The sequence below is a fragment of the Chiloscyllium plagiosum genome, unplaced genomic scaffold, assembly GCF_037043375.1.
Source record: "Chiloscyllium plagiosum isolate Xiang-an unplaced genomic scaffold, Cpla_swu_hap1 HiC_scaffold_12, whole genome shotgun sequence".
NCBI lineage: Eukaryota > Metazoa > Chordata > Chondrichthyes > Orectolobiformes > Hemiscylliidae > Chiloscyllium > Chiloscyllium plagiosum.
Genome location: NW_028270150.1, coordinates 27,234,633 through 27,250,823, shown reverse-complemented (window position 1 = coordinate 27,250,823; position 16,191 = coordinate 27,234,633). Strand labels below are relative to the sequence as shown.

Below are 16,191 nucleotides of genomic sequence, written 5' to 3'. Positions count from 1 at the left end.
GCTTTTGTTTTCTCCTTAATTAGTTTTATGCTGTTCTTATTGAGCATCTCATGGTATTAGGTTTTGAGTTGAAAATGCGTATATTCTCCACTTCTCCCTAACCTGTTCATACTAAATCTGCTTTCAAAAGAGAGTTTGGGCTGAATTGCCTCAATGGGCTGAATGACCACCTGTGATGCTATTTTTCTGTTGTTCTGTGGTTTTATTGGGTTTTAAACTAATTTCTTCTCAGCTGAATTGAATTTGACTTGCTTATATTGATATGCACCAACAAAAGTGCTGTGTTAGTTGAAGTGATCCCACTATAAGCAAAAAAGTTCAGCACGCTGAATATTTGATTTGAGTATTACCTAATAACCTATCATTCTCTTTCCTTCTAGCCATTTGGTACTATTGTTATTCAGTTGGCTCACCATCGAGGAGCTAAAGTAATTTCTACTGCAAGCACAGTTGAGGACAAAATGTACTTGGAAGGATTGAGACCAACTGTTGGTATGTATTTGTGTGGCTTCCCATAGTAAATAATTTTTCTTGTGCAAAGATTAATCTTTATAGACCGTTTCCTTCATTAAAAGATTGTCTGTAATAACATTGTTTATGTTAAGTATCTTGAATGAAGTAAGATAGTTAATATATCAGTTTATTTACTCGCTGATCATTAAGGTATTAATGTATCTTGATGCTTTGTTCATGAAGGGCTGCTATCTCCCCCAAAATAGCCATCCTTCACCTGTGATGAATGTTGCCAAAATCTTAGCAGATCCAGTCCTGTCTTCTAACATAAAATAAGTTTTAATATGGGTCACTAGATAAAAGTTGTAAGTCAGGGACATAAGGGGAGGTGATGGCCTGGTGGTATTATTGTTAGACTATTAACCCCAAGACCCAGGTAACATTCTGGGGACCTGCAATGGCAGCTGGTGGAATTTTGAATTCAATTTAAAAAACGCCCTGAGAATAAGAATCTATTGATGACCGTGAAACTCTTGCTAATTGTTCGCAAAACCCATCTGGCTCACGAATGTCCTTCAGGTTTATATTTTCAGCTTAATTCAGTTTAAGCAGAATTTGGATATTCACTTGCATTGTGATAGGCTCCAGGGCTATGGGCCAAGAGCTGGAAAATTGGAAGACTAGTGAGATCTTTGACTGGTGTGGACACAATGGGGTGATTTGGCTTACTTCTGCACTGTAAATGTCTGAGGAGATAAGTTCTTTCGAGGTCACTATTAAATAGAATAACTTTTAAAAGTAACTTAGAGGTTACCTGAAACATTATTTTCTGTAAAAAGATGCATGTTAAGCTCAAACATAAACATCCCAGCGTTGTATGTGTGTAAGATGTTAAAAGCTTTTGTTCCTTACATTTATGATACTAGTATAGTAAAGGATTGCTCAAATGGACAACATCAATCATGTGTACAAGGAGTGATAATAATCTCTTGAGTATAATAGAATGTCAATTTCAGATTGGAGGCAGCAAGTATGGCCCACCAAGATCTCACGTCCTGTTCCTATTTCTTCAAGCCTCATATTTTGCACATTTCAGATTTTTAATTGCTGCAGTTTGTCATTTTGTTTTCATTTCCAGGTAAGAAAATAAATCATTTTGACAAGATCAAGATAGCGATCTATCTGCAAATTATTATTGCACAAAATAATGAACGATTGTATCGTACATTCATGTGATAATCCTTTGTCTATAATATTTTATAATTGGCATTAATTGTTTATTGACTGGAGGAATAGTTTTTAAAACTAAGTATTTTCCTGCTATCACTTATTTTAAATCAGAATATATTTGAAATAACATTTTGACCAACCTGAGTATTTTGTTCAGATAATCTAATGTTCAGAGATGTGGTAATCTGCTTGTATTTTATTTACGATATTGCCTCACTCTGTGTTGAACCCTTGCTTTCCCTGATATGATCTGGATCTTAGTGTGCAAGGAAGAGTTTCAAAGTTTTCAGGTGACATGAAACTTAGAAGAATTGCAAATGGTGAAGAGGATAGAGTGGAACTCCAAAAAACAAGTTGGTAGAGTGGGCAGATAGATGCCAGATGAGGTTAAGTGCAAAGAAGTGTTAGGTCTTGTCCTTTGGTGGGTAGAATATTAAAAGATGACATAAAATAAGAGGAAGCTTAAAGAGCAGAAAACCTGGATGTTTATGTGCACAGGTCATTGAAGGTGGCACAACAAATGAAGAGAGCAGTTAATAAAGCATGCAGTGTTCTTGGCTTTAATAATAATGACATAGAGTACAAGAGCAAGGAGGTGATGTTGAACTTGTATAGGGCCCTTCTTAGACCTCAGCCAGGGTAATATCAGCTGGAGATTTAATTGAGATTTGCGAAATCATGAGCAGGTTGGAGAGAGAAACTTTTACTGCCCATAAAAGTAACAGGAATAAAAGGGTATAGATTTAAAATGATATGTAAAAGAAGCTAGTGAGACAGAAAAGATGTCTTCACTCAGCGAGTGAGAAGAACCTCGATTATCTGAACGACATGAGTGGGGAGTACTTTGTTCGGATAATCGAATGCCGGATAACACAGTTCAGCGGCTGGAGCTGGGCAGAAGTGAAGTCAGAGCGCAGAGCTGGTTGGGAACGTAAGTGATTGTTATTTGAGTGGAGAAGGGACCAGAGACATTACACGTGTAGTGTCTTCCACCCTCCCTCCTCCTCTAACCTTAAAAAAAAGGACTCAGTCGGCTGAACAGGTAAGCTACTTAGTGTTCTTGTTTTGGAGACTAAGTGTAGAGTTATGGCAGCGCAGGCAGTGGAATGTTCCTCCTGCAGGATGTTTGAGGTAGGGGTGACCACTGATGCTCCTGCCGACTTCATCTGCAGGAAATGCAGTCAGCTCCTGCTCCTCACAGACCGCGTTAGGGAACTGGAGCTGGAGTTGGATGAACTAAGGATTATTCGAGAGGCTGAGAGAGTGATAGATAGAAGCTACAGGGACATAGTTACGCCAGAGAACAGAGGTAGCTGGGTAACAGTTAGAGGTGGGAAGGGGAGGAAGCAGGCAGTGCAGGGATCCCCTGTGGTCATTCCCCTCAACAATAAGTATACCGCTTTGGTTACTGTTGGGAGGGATGGCCTAGCAGGGGTAAGCTGCAGTGACCGGGTCTCTGGCACGAAGTCTGTCTCTGAGGCTCAGAAGGGAAAGGGGGAGAGGAGGAGAGCGCTAGTTATAGGAGACTCTATAGTTAGAGGGACAGACAGGCGGTTCTGTGGACATGGGATGGTTTGTTGCCTCCCGGGTGACAGGGTCCGAGACTTCTCAGACCTTGTCTTCAGAATCCTTAAGGGGGAGGGTGTGCAGCCAGAAGGCGTGGTGCACGTTGGCACCAATGACATAGGTAGAAACAGGGGTGGGGAGGTCATTCAGGAGCTCAGGGAGTTAGGCTGGAAGCTAAAAGCTAGGACGGACAGAGTCGTCATCTCTGGGTTGTTGCCAGTGCCACGTGACAGTGAGGCAAGGAATAGGGAGAGAGTGCAGTTGAACACGTGGCTGCAAGGATGGTGTAGGAGGGAGGGCTTCAGGTATTTGGACAATTGGACTGCATTCTGGGGAAGGTGGGACCTGTACAAGCAGGATGGGTTGCACCTGAACCAGAAGGGCACCAATATCCTGGGAGGTAGGTTTGCTAGCACTCTTCGGGATGGGGGGGGGGCGTTAAACTAATTCGGCAGGGGGATGGGATCCGGACTTGTAGTCCAGCAAGTAGTTTAGCTGTTTTTCAGGATGTCCAAGAATGTAGGGAGGCTGTGGAGAAGGTAGCACTGACAGGGAATACTTGCGGACACAGAGATGGGTTCAAGTGTGTATACTTCAACGCAAGGAGTATCAGAAGTAAGGTGGGTGAACTTAAGGCGTGGATCAGTACTTGGGACTACGATGTTGTGGCCATCACGGAAATGTGGACAGAAGAGGGACAGGAATGGTTGTTGAAGGTTCCTGGTTACAGATGTTTCAGTAAGATTAGGGGGGGTGGTAAAAAAGGAGGGGGGTTGGCATTGCTAATTAGAAATGGTATAACAGCTGCAGAAAGGCAGTTCGAGGGGGATCTGCCTTTGGAGGTAGTATGGGCTGAAGTCAGAAATAGGAAAGGAGCAGTCACCTTGTTGGGTGTTTACTATAGGCCCCCCCAATAGCAGCAGAGGTGTGGAGAAACAGTTGGGAAACAGATTTTGGAAAGGTGTAGAAGCCACAGGGTAGTAGTCATGGGCGATTTCAACTTCCCAAATATTGATTGGAAGCTCTTTCGATCAAGTAGATTGGATGGGGCGGTGTTTGTGCAGTGTGTCCAGGAAGCTTTTCTAACTCAGTATGTAGATTGTCTAACCAGAGGGGAGGCCATATTGGATTTGGTACTTGGTAATGAACCGGGACAAGTGATGGGCTTGTTCGTGGGTGAGCATTTTGGTGATGGTGACCACAATTCTGTGACTTTCACCTTGGTTATGGAGAGAGATAGGTGCGTGCAACAGGGTACGTTTTAGAATTGGGGGAAGGGTAAATACGATGCTGCAAGTCAGGATCTGAGGAGCATAATTTGGGAGCATAGACTGTCAGGGGAGGATGTCGTTGAAATGTGGAACTTTTTCAAGGAACAGATACTATGTGTCCTTGATATGTATGTACCTGTCAGGCAGGAAAGAGATGGTCGTGTGAGGGAACCTTGGTTGACGAGGGAGGTTGAATGTCTTGTAAAGAGGAAGAAGGAGGCTTACATAAGGTTGAGGAAACAAGGTTCAGACAGAGCGTTGGAGGGATACAGGATAGCCAGAAGGGAGCTGAAGAAAGGGATTAGGAGAGCTAAGAGAGGGCATGAAAAATCTTTGGCGGGTAGGATCAAGGATAACCCCAAGGCATTTTATGCATATGTGAGAAACATGAGAATGACGAGATCGAGGGTAGGTCCGATCAAGGACAGTAATGGGAGACTGTGTATTGAGTCGGAAGAGATAGGAGAGGTCTTGAATGAGTATTTTTCTTCAGCATTTACAAATGAGAGGGACCGTATTGTTGAAGAGGAGAGTATGAAACAGACTGGTAAGCTAGATGAGATACTTGTTAGGAAGGAAGATGTGTTGGGCATTTTGAAAAACTTGAGGATAGACAAGTCCCCCGGGCCTGACGGGATATATCCTAGGATTATGTAGGAAGCAAGAGAGGAAATTGCAGAGCCGTTGGCAATGATCTTTTCGTCTTCACTGTCAACGGGGGTGGTACCGGGGCACTGGAGAGTGGCGAATGTTGTGCCCCGTTCAAAAAAGGGAATAGGGATAACCCCGGGAATTACAGGCCAGTTAGTCTTACTTCGATGGTAGGCAAAGTAATGGAAAGGGTACCGAGGATAGGATTTATGAGTATCTGGAAAGACACTGCTTGATTAGGGACAGCCAGCACAGATTTGTGAGGGGTAGGTCTTGCCTTACAAGTCTTAATGAATTCTTTGAGGAGGTGACCAAGCATGTGGATGAGGGTAGAGCAGTGGATGTAGTGTACATGGATTTTAGTAAGGCATTTGATAAGGTTCCCCATGGTAGGCTTATGCGGAAAGTCAGGAGGCATGGGATAGTGGGAAATTTGGCCAGTTGGATAGAGAACTGGCTAACCGGTCGAAGTCAGAGAGTGGTGGTGGATGGTAAATATTCAGCCTGGAGCCAAGTTACACGTGGAGTTCCGCAGGGATCAGTTCTGGGTCCTCTGCTGTTTGTAATTTTTACTAATGACTTGGAAGAGGGAGTCGAAGGGTGGGTCAGTAAATTTGCAGACGATACGAAGATTGGAGGAGTTATGTGCAGTGAGGAGGGCTGTTGGCTGCAAAGGGACTTCGATATGATGCAGAACTGGGCTGAGGAGTGGCAGATGGAGTTCAACCCTGTCAAGTGAGAGGTCCATTTTGGAAGGACAAATAAGCATGTGGAATACAGGGTTAATGGTAGGGTTCTTAGTAAGGTGGAGGAGCAGAGGGATCTTGGGGTCTATATTCATAGCTCTTTGAAAGTTGCCACTCAGGTGGATAGAGCTTGTAAGAAGGCCTATCGTGTATTAGCGTTCATTAACAGAGGGATTGAATTCAAGAGTCGTGAGATGATGTTGCAGCTGTACAGGACCTTGGTAAGGCCACATTTGGAGTACTGTGTGCAGTCTCATTTCATTTTAGGAAAGATGTGGAGGCTTTGGAGAGGGTGCAGAGGAGATTTACCAGGATGTTGCCTGGAATGGAGAACAGGTCGTACGAGGATAGGTTGGGAGTGCTAGGCCTTTTCTCATTGGAACGGCGAAGGATGAGGGGTGACTTGATTTTTCCCCGGGTACAACAGAGGGGACATAAATTTAAGGTGAAGGGTGGAAGGTATAGGAGAGATGTCAGGGGTAGGTTCTTTACCCAGAGAGTGGTGGGGGCATGGAATGTGCTGCCTTTGGGAGTGGCAGAGTCAGAATCATTGGTGACCTTTAAGCGGTAATTGGATAGGTACATGATAGGTGCTTAAGCTAGGACAAATGTTCGACACAACATCGTGGGCCGAAGGGCCTGTTCTGTGCTGTATTGTTCTATGTTCTATGTTCAATGGGACCGCGTGGACTTGTCTGGATAATCCAAAATTCGGATAACTGAATGCCAGATAATTGAAGTTCCTCTGTAATCTGGGTTTGGAATGCATTGCTAGAAAAGCAATGGACCTTTCTTGATGCAGAGCTTATGACTGAAACATCGATTTTCCTGCTCCTCAGATGCTGCCTGGCCTGCTGTGCTTTTCCAGCACCATACTCTCAACTCTGATCTCCAGCATCTGCAGTCCTCACTTTCTCTTGTTTGGAATGCATTGCCTGCAAGTGTGATGAATGCAGTTTCAGTTGAGGCATTTAACAGGGATATGGATTATTATTTAGATAGAAATAACATGAAGGGTATGGGGTAAAAACAGGACATTGGCACGAGGTAATGATGCTCATTTGAAGAGTTGGTGCAGGCACCATGGCTCAATGGTCGCCTGCACAGTAACAATTCTGTGATGCTTAGGTCCGTACGCCTTCAACCTGGGTGTGGAACAGAGCAAGTATGATCGTGAATCAGGTTTCTCTTGAGATTATTATGGTTGTTTGCTATAAAAAGCTCCAGTGAATAGAGTCAAATAATGAAAGTAAATGAATATCCCACGTGGAAAATGCAATTTCTATAAAGGTTATGTATAGTATAACAGCTACTTTCATATTTGTAGTTTTTAACTTGAAAGTCTGTAATAGGCCTCAATAAAAAGGCACAATTGCGAGAACAATCTGAATTCATGTAGCTCCTTAACATTGCAAAATGTCCCAAGTTATTTAGAACCATTGAAAAGTTGCAGCATAGGTCAGACACCAGTCACGCCATTGTGGCTGCAGTAGCTGCTATTTTTAATTTTAATTTCACTTTCCAGCACTTGGTCGTTTTAGTCTTGCAGGTTACAATATTTCAGGTGCCTTTTAAATGAGAAGAGGATTTCCACCTCAAGCACCAAATTGGACATGAATTCCAGATTATTGGCAACCTTTGCTGAAAAGACTTTTCCTCATGTCCCCTCTAATCCTTCTACCATTTGTTTTAAATCTGTTCTCCTGGTAATTGACCCGTCTGATTAGGGAACTGGCTCTCCCTGTCTCTGCTATCCAAAAGCCTCATTATTTTATACACCTCAGCTCAGTCATCTCACGGCCTTTCCTTTTATTTCTAAGGAAAACCTAGTCTGTCCAAACTATGCTTATAGCTACAATTTTCAAGCCCTTGCTTGGACTACAACAGGTTTGTGCAGTATGGGAAATGTCACCATGCCCCGCTGCTGAAATCAGAGCAACACGTGCTGACCAACTGTCCTAGAAACAAATTGCAACCACAGAAGTGACTTCCCTTACTTCCATATATGCAAGGAGCCAGCAATATTCTCGATATTCCTGAGACGCACATCCAGAGGCCTATGAAACAACTCCATAGGCAGCTATCCCAATGGGTTAATGGGTCACCAAGTCACCCATTATATACATGCAGAGAGTCATGGACCCAGCTCCTTCGGAACCAGCTGTCAAAGTGAACAGGATGTCCGACACTTCTGGTCTTATCTATTTGCCAGGGCCCCCTGATTGAACCAGATTAACAGCCCCAAACAGGGAACTCATATTCTATGTGGTCCACCTGGCTGGCTTTGTTACAATCACTACAACCTACTTGCAGCCTCACCAGTGGCAGAGTGACATCACAAACTACATAGTGTTCAAAAAGTGATCTGAGCCTAAAAAGATGAGATCACTGTTGTAGACTAATTATGCCTTTCTTATAACATGACCAGAAATGTAAACACAATTGTGGCTTAACCATTATCTTGTATAATCCCAATATGCTGTTTTTATATTCAAAACTATGCCCAATGAAGGAAAGCATCTCATATGTCTTCTTTATAACTTATCTACTGTCTTACCTGTGGATATGCACTCCAATGACTCTCATTTTCCTCTACCCCTCTCATACCCTCCCATTTATTAGGTTTATTTGTCCTCCCCAAATGCATAACCTTGACTTGTCCAGATTTAATTCTGGGTGGTACAGTGGCTCAGTGGTTAGCACTGCTGCCTCACAGTACCAGGGTCCCCGGTTCGATTCCCGCCTCAGGTGACTGGCTGTGTGGAGTTTTCATATTCTCCTGTGTCTGCGTGGGTTTCCTCCGGGTGCTCTAGTTTCCTCCCACACTCTAAAGATGTGCAGGTTAGGCAAATTGGACATGCTAAATGGCCATAGCATTCTGGGAAATGTAAGCAATAGGGCAAGGCAATAAGTCTGGGTGGGCTCCTGCTTGGAGGGTCAGTGTCGACTTATTGGGCTAGATGGCCTGTTTCCACAATGTAGGAATTCTATGATTTTATTCTATGATCTATGACACTTTTCTGCATACTCAACTAAACCATTGAAACCATCCTGCAGTTGACAGCCATCCTGTTGGCAACCTTTTGCTGTTACTTCATAACATGCCCAATATGTTGTCTAAAAATGTCCCCAAGCATGCCTCCCACATTTAAGTCTAAATTATTAATATTTACCACTAATAGCAAGAGATCCAACACTGAGCACTGTGGACCAGTGGAAACCACTTCCACTCTCAAAAAACATTAATTGACCACGATTTCCTGACACTGAGCCAAATTTCGATCAAACTCACCATGCATTCCACGGGCTTTTACTTTTCTGACCAGTCTGCCAAGTGGGACTTGATCAAATGTCTTACTGAAAACCAAACAGAAAATATCCACTGTTCAACATTCATTCAGCCTCCGTGTTGCTTCCTTACAAAAAAAATTAAATTAGTCAGATATTACTTTCCCTTAACAAACATTTGTTAACTCTCTCGTTATCCTGTCCCTTTCTCAGAACTTTATGGAAGTATCATCAAAGAAATTTTTGACTTCAAGTAATGTAATGAGATATTGGGGCAGAAGAAGGTAGTTCTCAAAGGAGGAAAGAAAGGCAGAAATGTGTAGGGAATTCCAGAGTGTAGAACAATTGGCAGTCGAAGTCATGACTACCAATAATGGAGGGATGAAAATCAGAGATGTGCAGCATCAGGATCGTAGGTGCGTAGACTTGTTGGACAATTATAACAAATTACAGCGATGGAAAGACGATGGAATATTGGATAGAATTGCACAGTGTTCTGCAAGTGAAAATAGATGGTGCTGGTGGTGCAATTATGTGGTTGGATGCTCATGTGGTTGGATGCTCATGTGGTTGAAGTCAAATATGATGATGTAGTGAAAAGTCTGTTCAAGCCACATGCAGTTACCAAGGAGAAGTGTGAAGTAGATGGATGAATAAAAATTGATGACTGGTTCTGCAGGCAATCGCTTCAGCATTATAACATTTATTCTGAGGAAGTATCCACCCTAGTAAGGGATATTGAACAAGCAGTATTGTAATTTATAAACAGTGGAAAGGTTGAAAGAACTTCTTCTCTGGGTTGATGGGATTACTCTGGCCCTGCAACCCATCTGGAGGATTAGTTTAATGCCTTTATTTCTCATTACCCTTCAGTAATTTCTTAGAAACTCCTGGAAACACTTTTATTGTGTTCTTCATGTCATCCCATTCATCTTCATACATGAATCCTATTTCACACTGACAGAGGGCACAACCACAGCCAATACCAATCCTAATGTGAATTGCAGCACCCACTCAAATGTACTTCCCAGCAAATGTTGGTGGATAATGATCAAGAGTAAGAATTATGTATGTTTTTCTCACTTTTAAGTAAAAATGTCATCAATCTTCTACTCCATCTGACCTTAGCCACTGGCTGAAGTTACCATGAAGGACTTTCTTTCTCCACCTTTCTTTTTAGGGAACATCATATCCTCGTGGTACTATCACTGGAGTTGTAACCCCGAAATGGTTGGCTAATGCTCTGGGAGGGGCCTGGGTTCAAATCACACTACGGAACAGGTGGCATTTAATTCAGGACCTTCTGAATGTCCCTATCTCTGGACTGAGAGGCTCAGGTTCAAGTTCTACCTGCTACAGAGAGTGGCATTGCTAATTGGGGCTCGTATCACGGCTACAGAAAGGGAGGTTGCCAAGGAAGGTTTGTCTACTGAGTCAGTATGGGTGGAAATCCGAAATAGGAAAGGAGCAGTCACTTTATTGGGAGTTTTGTAGTGACCCCCCCAATAGCAACAGAGACATGGACGAGCAGATTGGGAGGCAGATTTTGGAATGGTGCAGAAGTAACAAGGTCATGCGTGATTTCAACTTCTCTAATATTGATTAGAACCTCCATAGTGCAAATAGTTTGGATGGAGCAGATTTTGTCAGGTGTGTCTAGGAAGGATTCCTGACTCAGTATGTCGATAGGCTGACGAGAGGGAAGGTCATATTGGATTTGGTACTTGGCAGCAAACCAGGTCAGGTTTCAGATCTCCCGGCGGGAGAGCATTTCAGTGATAGTGATCACAACTCCCTGACCTTTACAATGGTCATGGAGAGGGATAGGAGCATACGGTATGGGAAAATATTTAATTGGCGGAGGGAGAATTACAATGCTATCAGACAGAAACTGGGGCACCCAAATTGGGACAGATATTCTCAGGGAAATGTATGATGGAAATGTGGAGTTAGTTTAGGGAAAACTTGGTGCAAGTGCTAATAGGTTTGTCCCATAGAGGAAAAGAAAGGATGGTTGGGTGAAGGAACTTTGGATCACAAGAGATGTGGAAGATCTAGTCAAGAGAAAAAAGGAAGTTAGTTAGGGTTGAGGAATCAAGGATCAGACAGGGCTTTAGAGGGTTACAAAGTACCCAGGTAGGAACTGAAGAATGAACTTAGGAGAACTAGAAGGGAGCATGAAAAAACCTTGGTGGATAGGAATAAGGTAAACCCCAAGGCATTCTACACTTATGTGAGGAACAAGATGATGGCCAGAATAAGGGCAGGGCCAATCAGGGATACTGGAGGGAACTTGCGGGAGTTGGACCAAGTAGGGGAGGAGTTTAATGAATACTTTGCTTCAGTATTCGCTAATGAGACGGACCTTGTTGTTTTCTAAGGACAGCATGAAATAGGCTGATGTGCTCGAACAGGTTGATGTTAAGAAGGAGGATGTGTTGGAAATTCAGAAAAACATGATAAGTCCCCGAGGCCAGACTTGATATATCCAAGGTTATTAAGGAAAGCGCAGTAACAAGTTGCTGCACCTTTGGCGGTAATCTTTGCATCTTCACTGTCCACTGGAGTAGTACCAGATGATTGAAGGGTGGCAAAAGTTATTCCGTTGTTCAAAAAAGGGAATAGGGATAATCCTGGGAATTACAGACCAGTCAATCTTAAAATCATCAGCAATAATATTGAACAGTAATGGTACCTTGAAAGACTAATCAATTTTTATATAACTTGTCAAAGTTGTTGGTCGGTTCACTAAACTGGTTGATGTCCCTGCAAACATTTTGTCTCCCTCTTGGGTGACATCTTCAGTGCTGTGTAGCCTCTAGATGAAGCGCTGTTGTTGTGACCTGCCCCAGATTTATACAGTTCTGTCCATGATGGCGGGTGGTTCTACTTCCAGTTTAGTGCTATCATGGTTTGTAAGCGAGGTCTATTTCAAAGCATTTGTTTATGGAACTAGTGGATGAATACCAGGCTCCCAGGAATTTCCAAGCTTATCTTTGTTTAGCCTGTCCCAGTATCAAGACGTTGTCCCACTTGAATTGGTATCCTTCATTGTCAGTGTGTATTAATATGAGGGAGGACTGGTCGTGTTGTTTTGCTACAAGTTGATGCATGTGTATTTTGAGGACACATTTCCTGCTGCCACCATGTGCTGCCCATGTGTCCTATGTAATTTTTCCTCCAATTGCTGCATGGTATTTTATATATCACACACGTCCTGCATGTTGTGGGTATGGGGTCTTTTGTCCTGGATAATAGCTGGCGAAGACTGCCTGTTGATTTGTGTGGTCTCATTATTCTCAGAGGACGTAGAAATTTCGTTGTTAGTTCTGAGATATTTCTAATGCAGGATATGATCGTCAGTGTCTTCCAGGGCGGGGGTGATGGTGGTGGGGGGAAGCACAGTGACTTGTTGGTTTGTTTGTATGCCAGGCAACAGTGAGAAACATTACATAGGACAAATGGGCAGGAAACTCACCACCTGACTACACAAGCATCAGCTTGCAGCAAAACAATACGACCAGTCCTCCCTCATGTCTATACACACTGACAATGAAGACACCAATTCAAGTGGGACAAGGCCACGATACTGGGACAGGCTAAACAAAGATAAGCTTGGGAATTTCTGGAGGCCTTGTGTTCATCCCCTGTTTCCATAAACAAACATTTTGAAATAGACCCCATCTACAGACCACTACAGCACAAAACCAGAAGAACCACCCGCCACAACAGACAGAACTGTATGAATTTGGGACAGATCACAACGACAGCGCTTCATCTAGAGGCTGCACAACACTAAAGATGTCACCCAGGAGGGAAACAAAACGTTTGCAGGAAAATCAACCAGCTTGGCGAACCAACCAACAACTTCAACCACAACCCGAACTACAGATCTTCACTGAAACCTTAAATGTAACTTGCTGTTGTACTGTGACTGTCCAGTAGTGTAAAATGGGAAGTAGGGAATCTGCCTATCATTTTCATCTTTTTTTTAATCTATTGGAATTGAAAGGTGGCTGATTTATTATCAATCAAAGTAAATACGAACTCACTTGTTTTCATCTTATTGTTCTCCTCTATTTTGTTGGAGAGTTAGGTGATATCATTCACCATATCCTTTTTTATTCTGGGGCTTGAACCCTAATCCAGTTCATGGTCGGATGAGAGCAGTATTTCTCCTCCAGTTAAGTCCTCAGGTTCTTTGGGAGAACTGTAAGATTCTTACATGTAGAACTGTATTATTAATAATACATAGCAGTGGTATAAAGGAATGGAAGAAGCTTGTTGAGTTGATACTACTAATTCTAATTTGCAAGTGCTTGATGCTGAAATTATGATCTAATCATAGAATAATGTTTAACTGTATATTACAAACATGTTTCAACTTGATGGATACAAAAAGTTTGAAACATTAGGGGAACGCTGACTAATGGTGAGGTAAGTTCTCAACACACTTTGGTAGTTTGATGATGTTGATGCTGTTGAATATCAAAGGGAGATGGTTGTGTTTTTAATTGTTCAAATGGTCACTACCTCGTACTTATGTGTTGAAAGTAATATGAGGCATGTAAGCTGGGGCTTGGTTCTGATTATGGCTCGTCTGAGTTGCTTCATTATCTAAGGAATTATGAACAGAACAGAATACTAAATGACAACTTGCAAAAAAAACATTTTTTTTTGTCTCCGTTTTATGTCACAGTGAAGATCATTAATGCAGCTCTGAAGGCATTGATTGAATGAATATTCTCTTTTTGGTGACTGGCCCATGACAACTACAGCATGAGAGCTGCAGAAGAATTTTCATCATGATAACCATTGTCTTCAGTTTTGTTTGTGTTCCATGGTTTCTTAAATGTTCTAAGGGTCTCTGCCCTTACCAGCCTTACAGGCAGTGAATTCTAAATTCTCATCACCCTCAGGGTGGGAAAAAAAAGACTGCTTCACATCTCCTGTAAACGTCCTACCCTTTGCCTTAAACTATGTCCTTTTGTCATTAATCCTTCCACTAAAGGGAAGGATTCCTCCCAGTCTACCCTATCTATGCCCTTAAATTTTACACATCTCTGCCATGTCCTTCCTCCGTATATTCTGCCCCAAGGAAAATTGCCCCTGTCTATCCAATCTTTTTTTTCATAACTAGAATTCTCCAGGCCAGGCAACATTGTGATAAATCTCCTCCGTACCCCCTCTAGTATAATCACATTCGTCCTATAATGTGGATTCCAGAACCTTACACAACACTCTAATGCCCAAACCAAAATTTAAACAGTTCTAGCATAACCTCCCTGCTCTTAATAAAAATCAAAAGAACTGCGCATGCTATAAATCAGAAACAAATGCAGAAGTTGCTGGAAAAGCTCAGCAAGTTGCTGCTCACAATGTGGTCACAATTGGGAAACTGAAGCATTGACTGGGTGACCACTTCACTGAACATCTACATTCTGCCTACAAAATGGCCAATTGCCTGCCATTTCCACACACCACCCTAACATCTTTGTCTCAGGCTTACTGCAGTGAAGCTCAGCACAAGCTGGAAGAACAGCTCATTTTCCGCTTGGAGATCCTGCAGCCATCCAGACTCGATATAGAGTTCAATAATTTTAGGGCCTGAACCCGCTGTTGTCCTAGCCCTCAACCCAAGCATTTCAGGTGTTGTTATCATATAGTCTGCCATTACACACTACCTATTGTTCGTCACTACAGTCTCCATTAACAGCTGTTCACCCTCCCAGCCAGATCATTATCGACTCCTTTGTCACAATGTGCAGTGTTAGTGCAAAAGAAAACTGTTTTTAATTGACACTGAAATTGAAGTGTAAACACAACCTGATTTAGCATGTAAACTGTCATTGAAATTCTCTAGAGCATCTGTGCTTTTACCTTTGTGGCATGGTGGGACTGTGGTTAGGACTACTGCCTCGTGCTCTGAATCTGGGTTCGATTCCAACCTTAGGCATTTGTCTGTGTGGACTTCACATATTCTCGTTGTGTCTGTATGAGTTTCTGCTGAGTATTCCGGTTTCCTCCCACAGTCCAAAGATATGCAGGTTAGGTGGGTAAGCCATGCTAAATTGCCCAAAGTGTCTGGGGATGTGCATGTCAGGTGGATTAGTCATGGGAAATATAGGGTTACAGGGATAGGGGGGTGGGTCAGGGTGGAATACTCTTCGGACAGTGGTGTGGACCCGATGTGCTGAGTGGTCTCCTTTCATACTGTTGGGGTTCTATGATTCTTTGAATATATTTAATCATCTGTTATGACACATCTGGGCAGATGGGACTTGAACCAAGGCCTTCTTGCCAAGAGTTAATGACATTGTCCACAGTCAACAAGACCCTCACTGTAGGCTTGTATATTTTGTTTCTCCCCTTCCCATTTCAATTGTCTTGCAGTATTTGTCTTGCATATTGAGCATTATAACTTTTGAGGTTTCATTCCCATCAGTCTACCTTTTGTTAGATTTCCTCATTCTTTAATTTTTTGTTTCTCTTTTGGTTTTTTTTTAGAAGAGGAATCTATAATTTAAAAAATACTTTTTAATTTCATTTTTTGGCCTCCTTATTTAACAATTCTAATAGCCAGATTTTCGGATTGTGCTGTTATCACTAGTCAATTTCCATAAGCTGCTTCTGTTGTCCTGATGACTTGTCAGAATCGGAACTAAATGCAAGCAGTCTCGAATCCTGCACTTTGCCCAGAAAACCTGGTTCTGTGATCTTACTTCAAATAAGACATTCCTGGTTTATATTGACAGTCTTCCATTATTACAACATTGATTTTAAGCACATTTCCTTTTTCACTGTATAATATGTCAAGAAATTAATTAAGGAAGTATTTAAACTATATTAAGTTTAAAGACTTAAACGTCTGACGTAACATTATTATGAAGTGGTTTATTTTAATTCTGTAATATGTTTAAGACAGGGAATTATCAAGTACTGTACTGTGTATGTGTAACTTGATTATTTTATTGGTCTCATTACAG

General features: G+C 42.3%; 1 protein-coding gene across 4 annotated transcripts in view; it reads left to right on the top strand.

Annotated features, from left to right (window-relative positions):
* cryzl1 (crystallin, zeta (quinone reductase)-like 1) overlaps nt 1–16,191 on the top strand; it is a 92,662-nt gene that overhangs the window by 39,012 nt on the left and 37,459 nt on the right. For all 4 annotated transcript variants that reach the window (XM_087992548.1, XM_043701259.2, XM_043701258.2 and 1 more), the window contains exon 8: nt 381–492. In XM_087992548.1, coding sequence (XP_087848674.1) covers nt 381–492 — 112 coding nt within the window. The remainder of the gene's footprint in view (nt 1–380; nt 493–16,191) is intronic.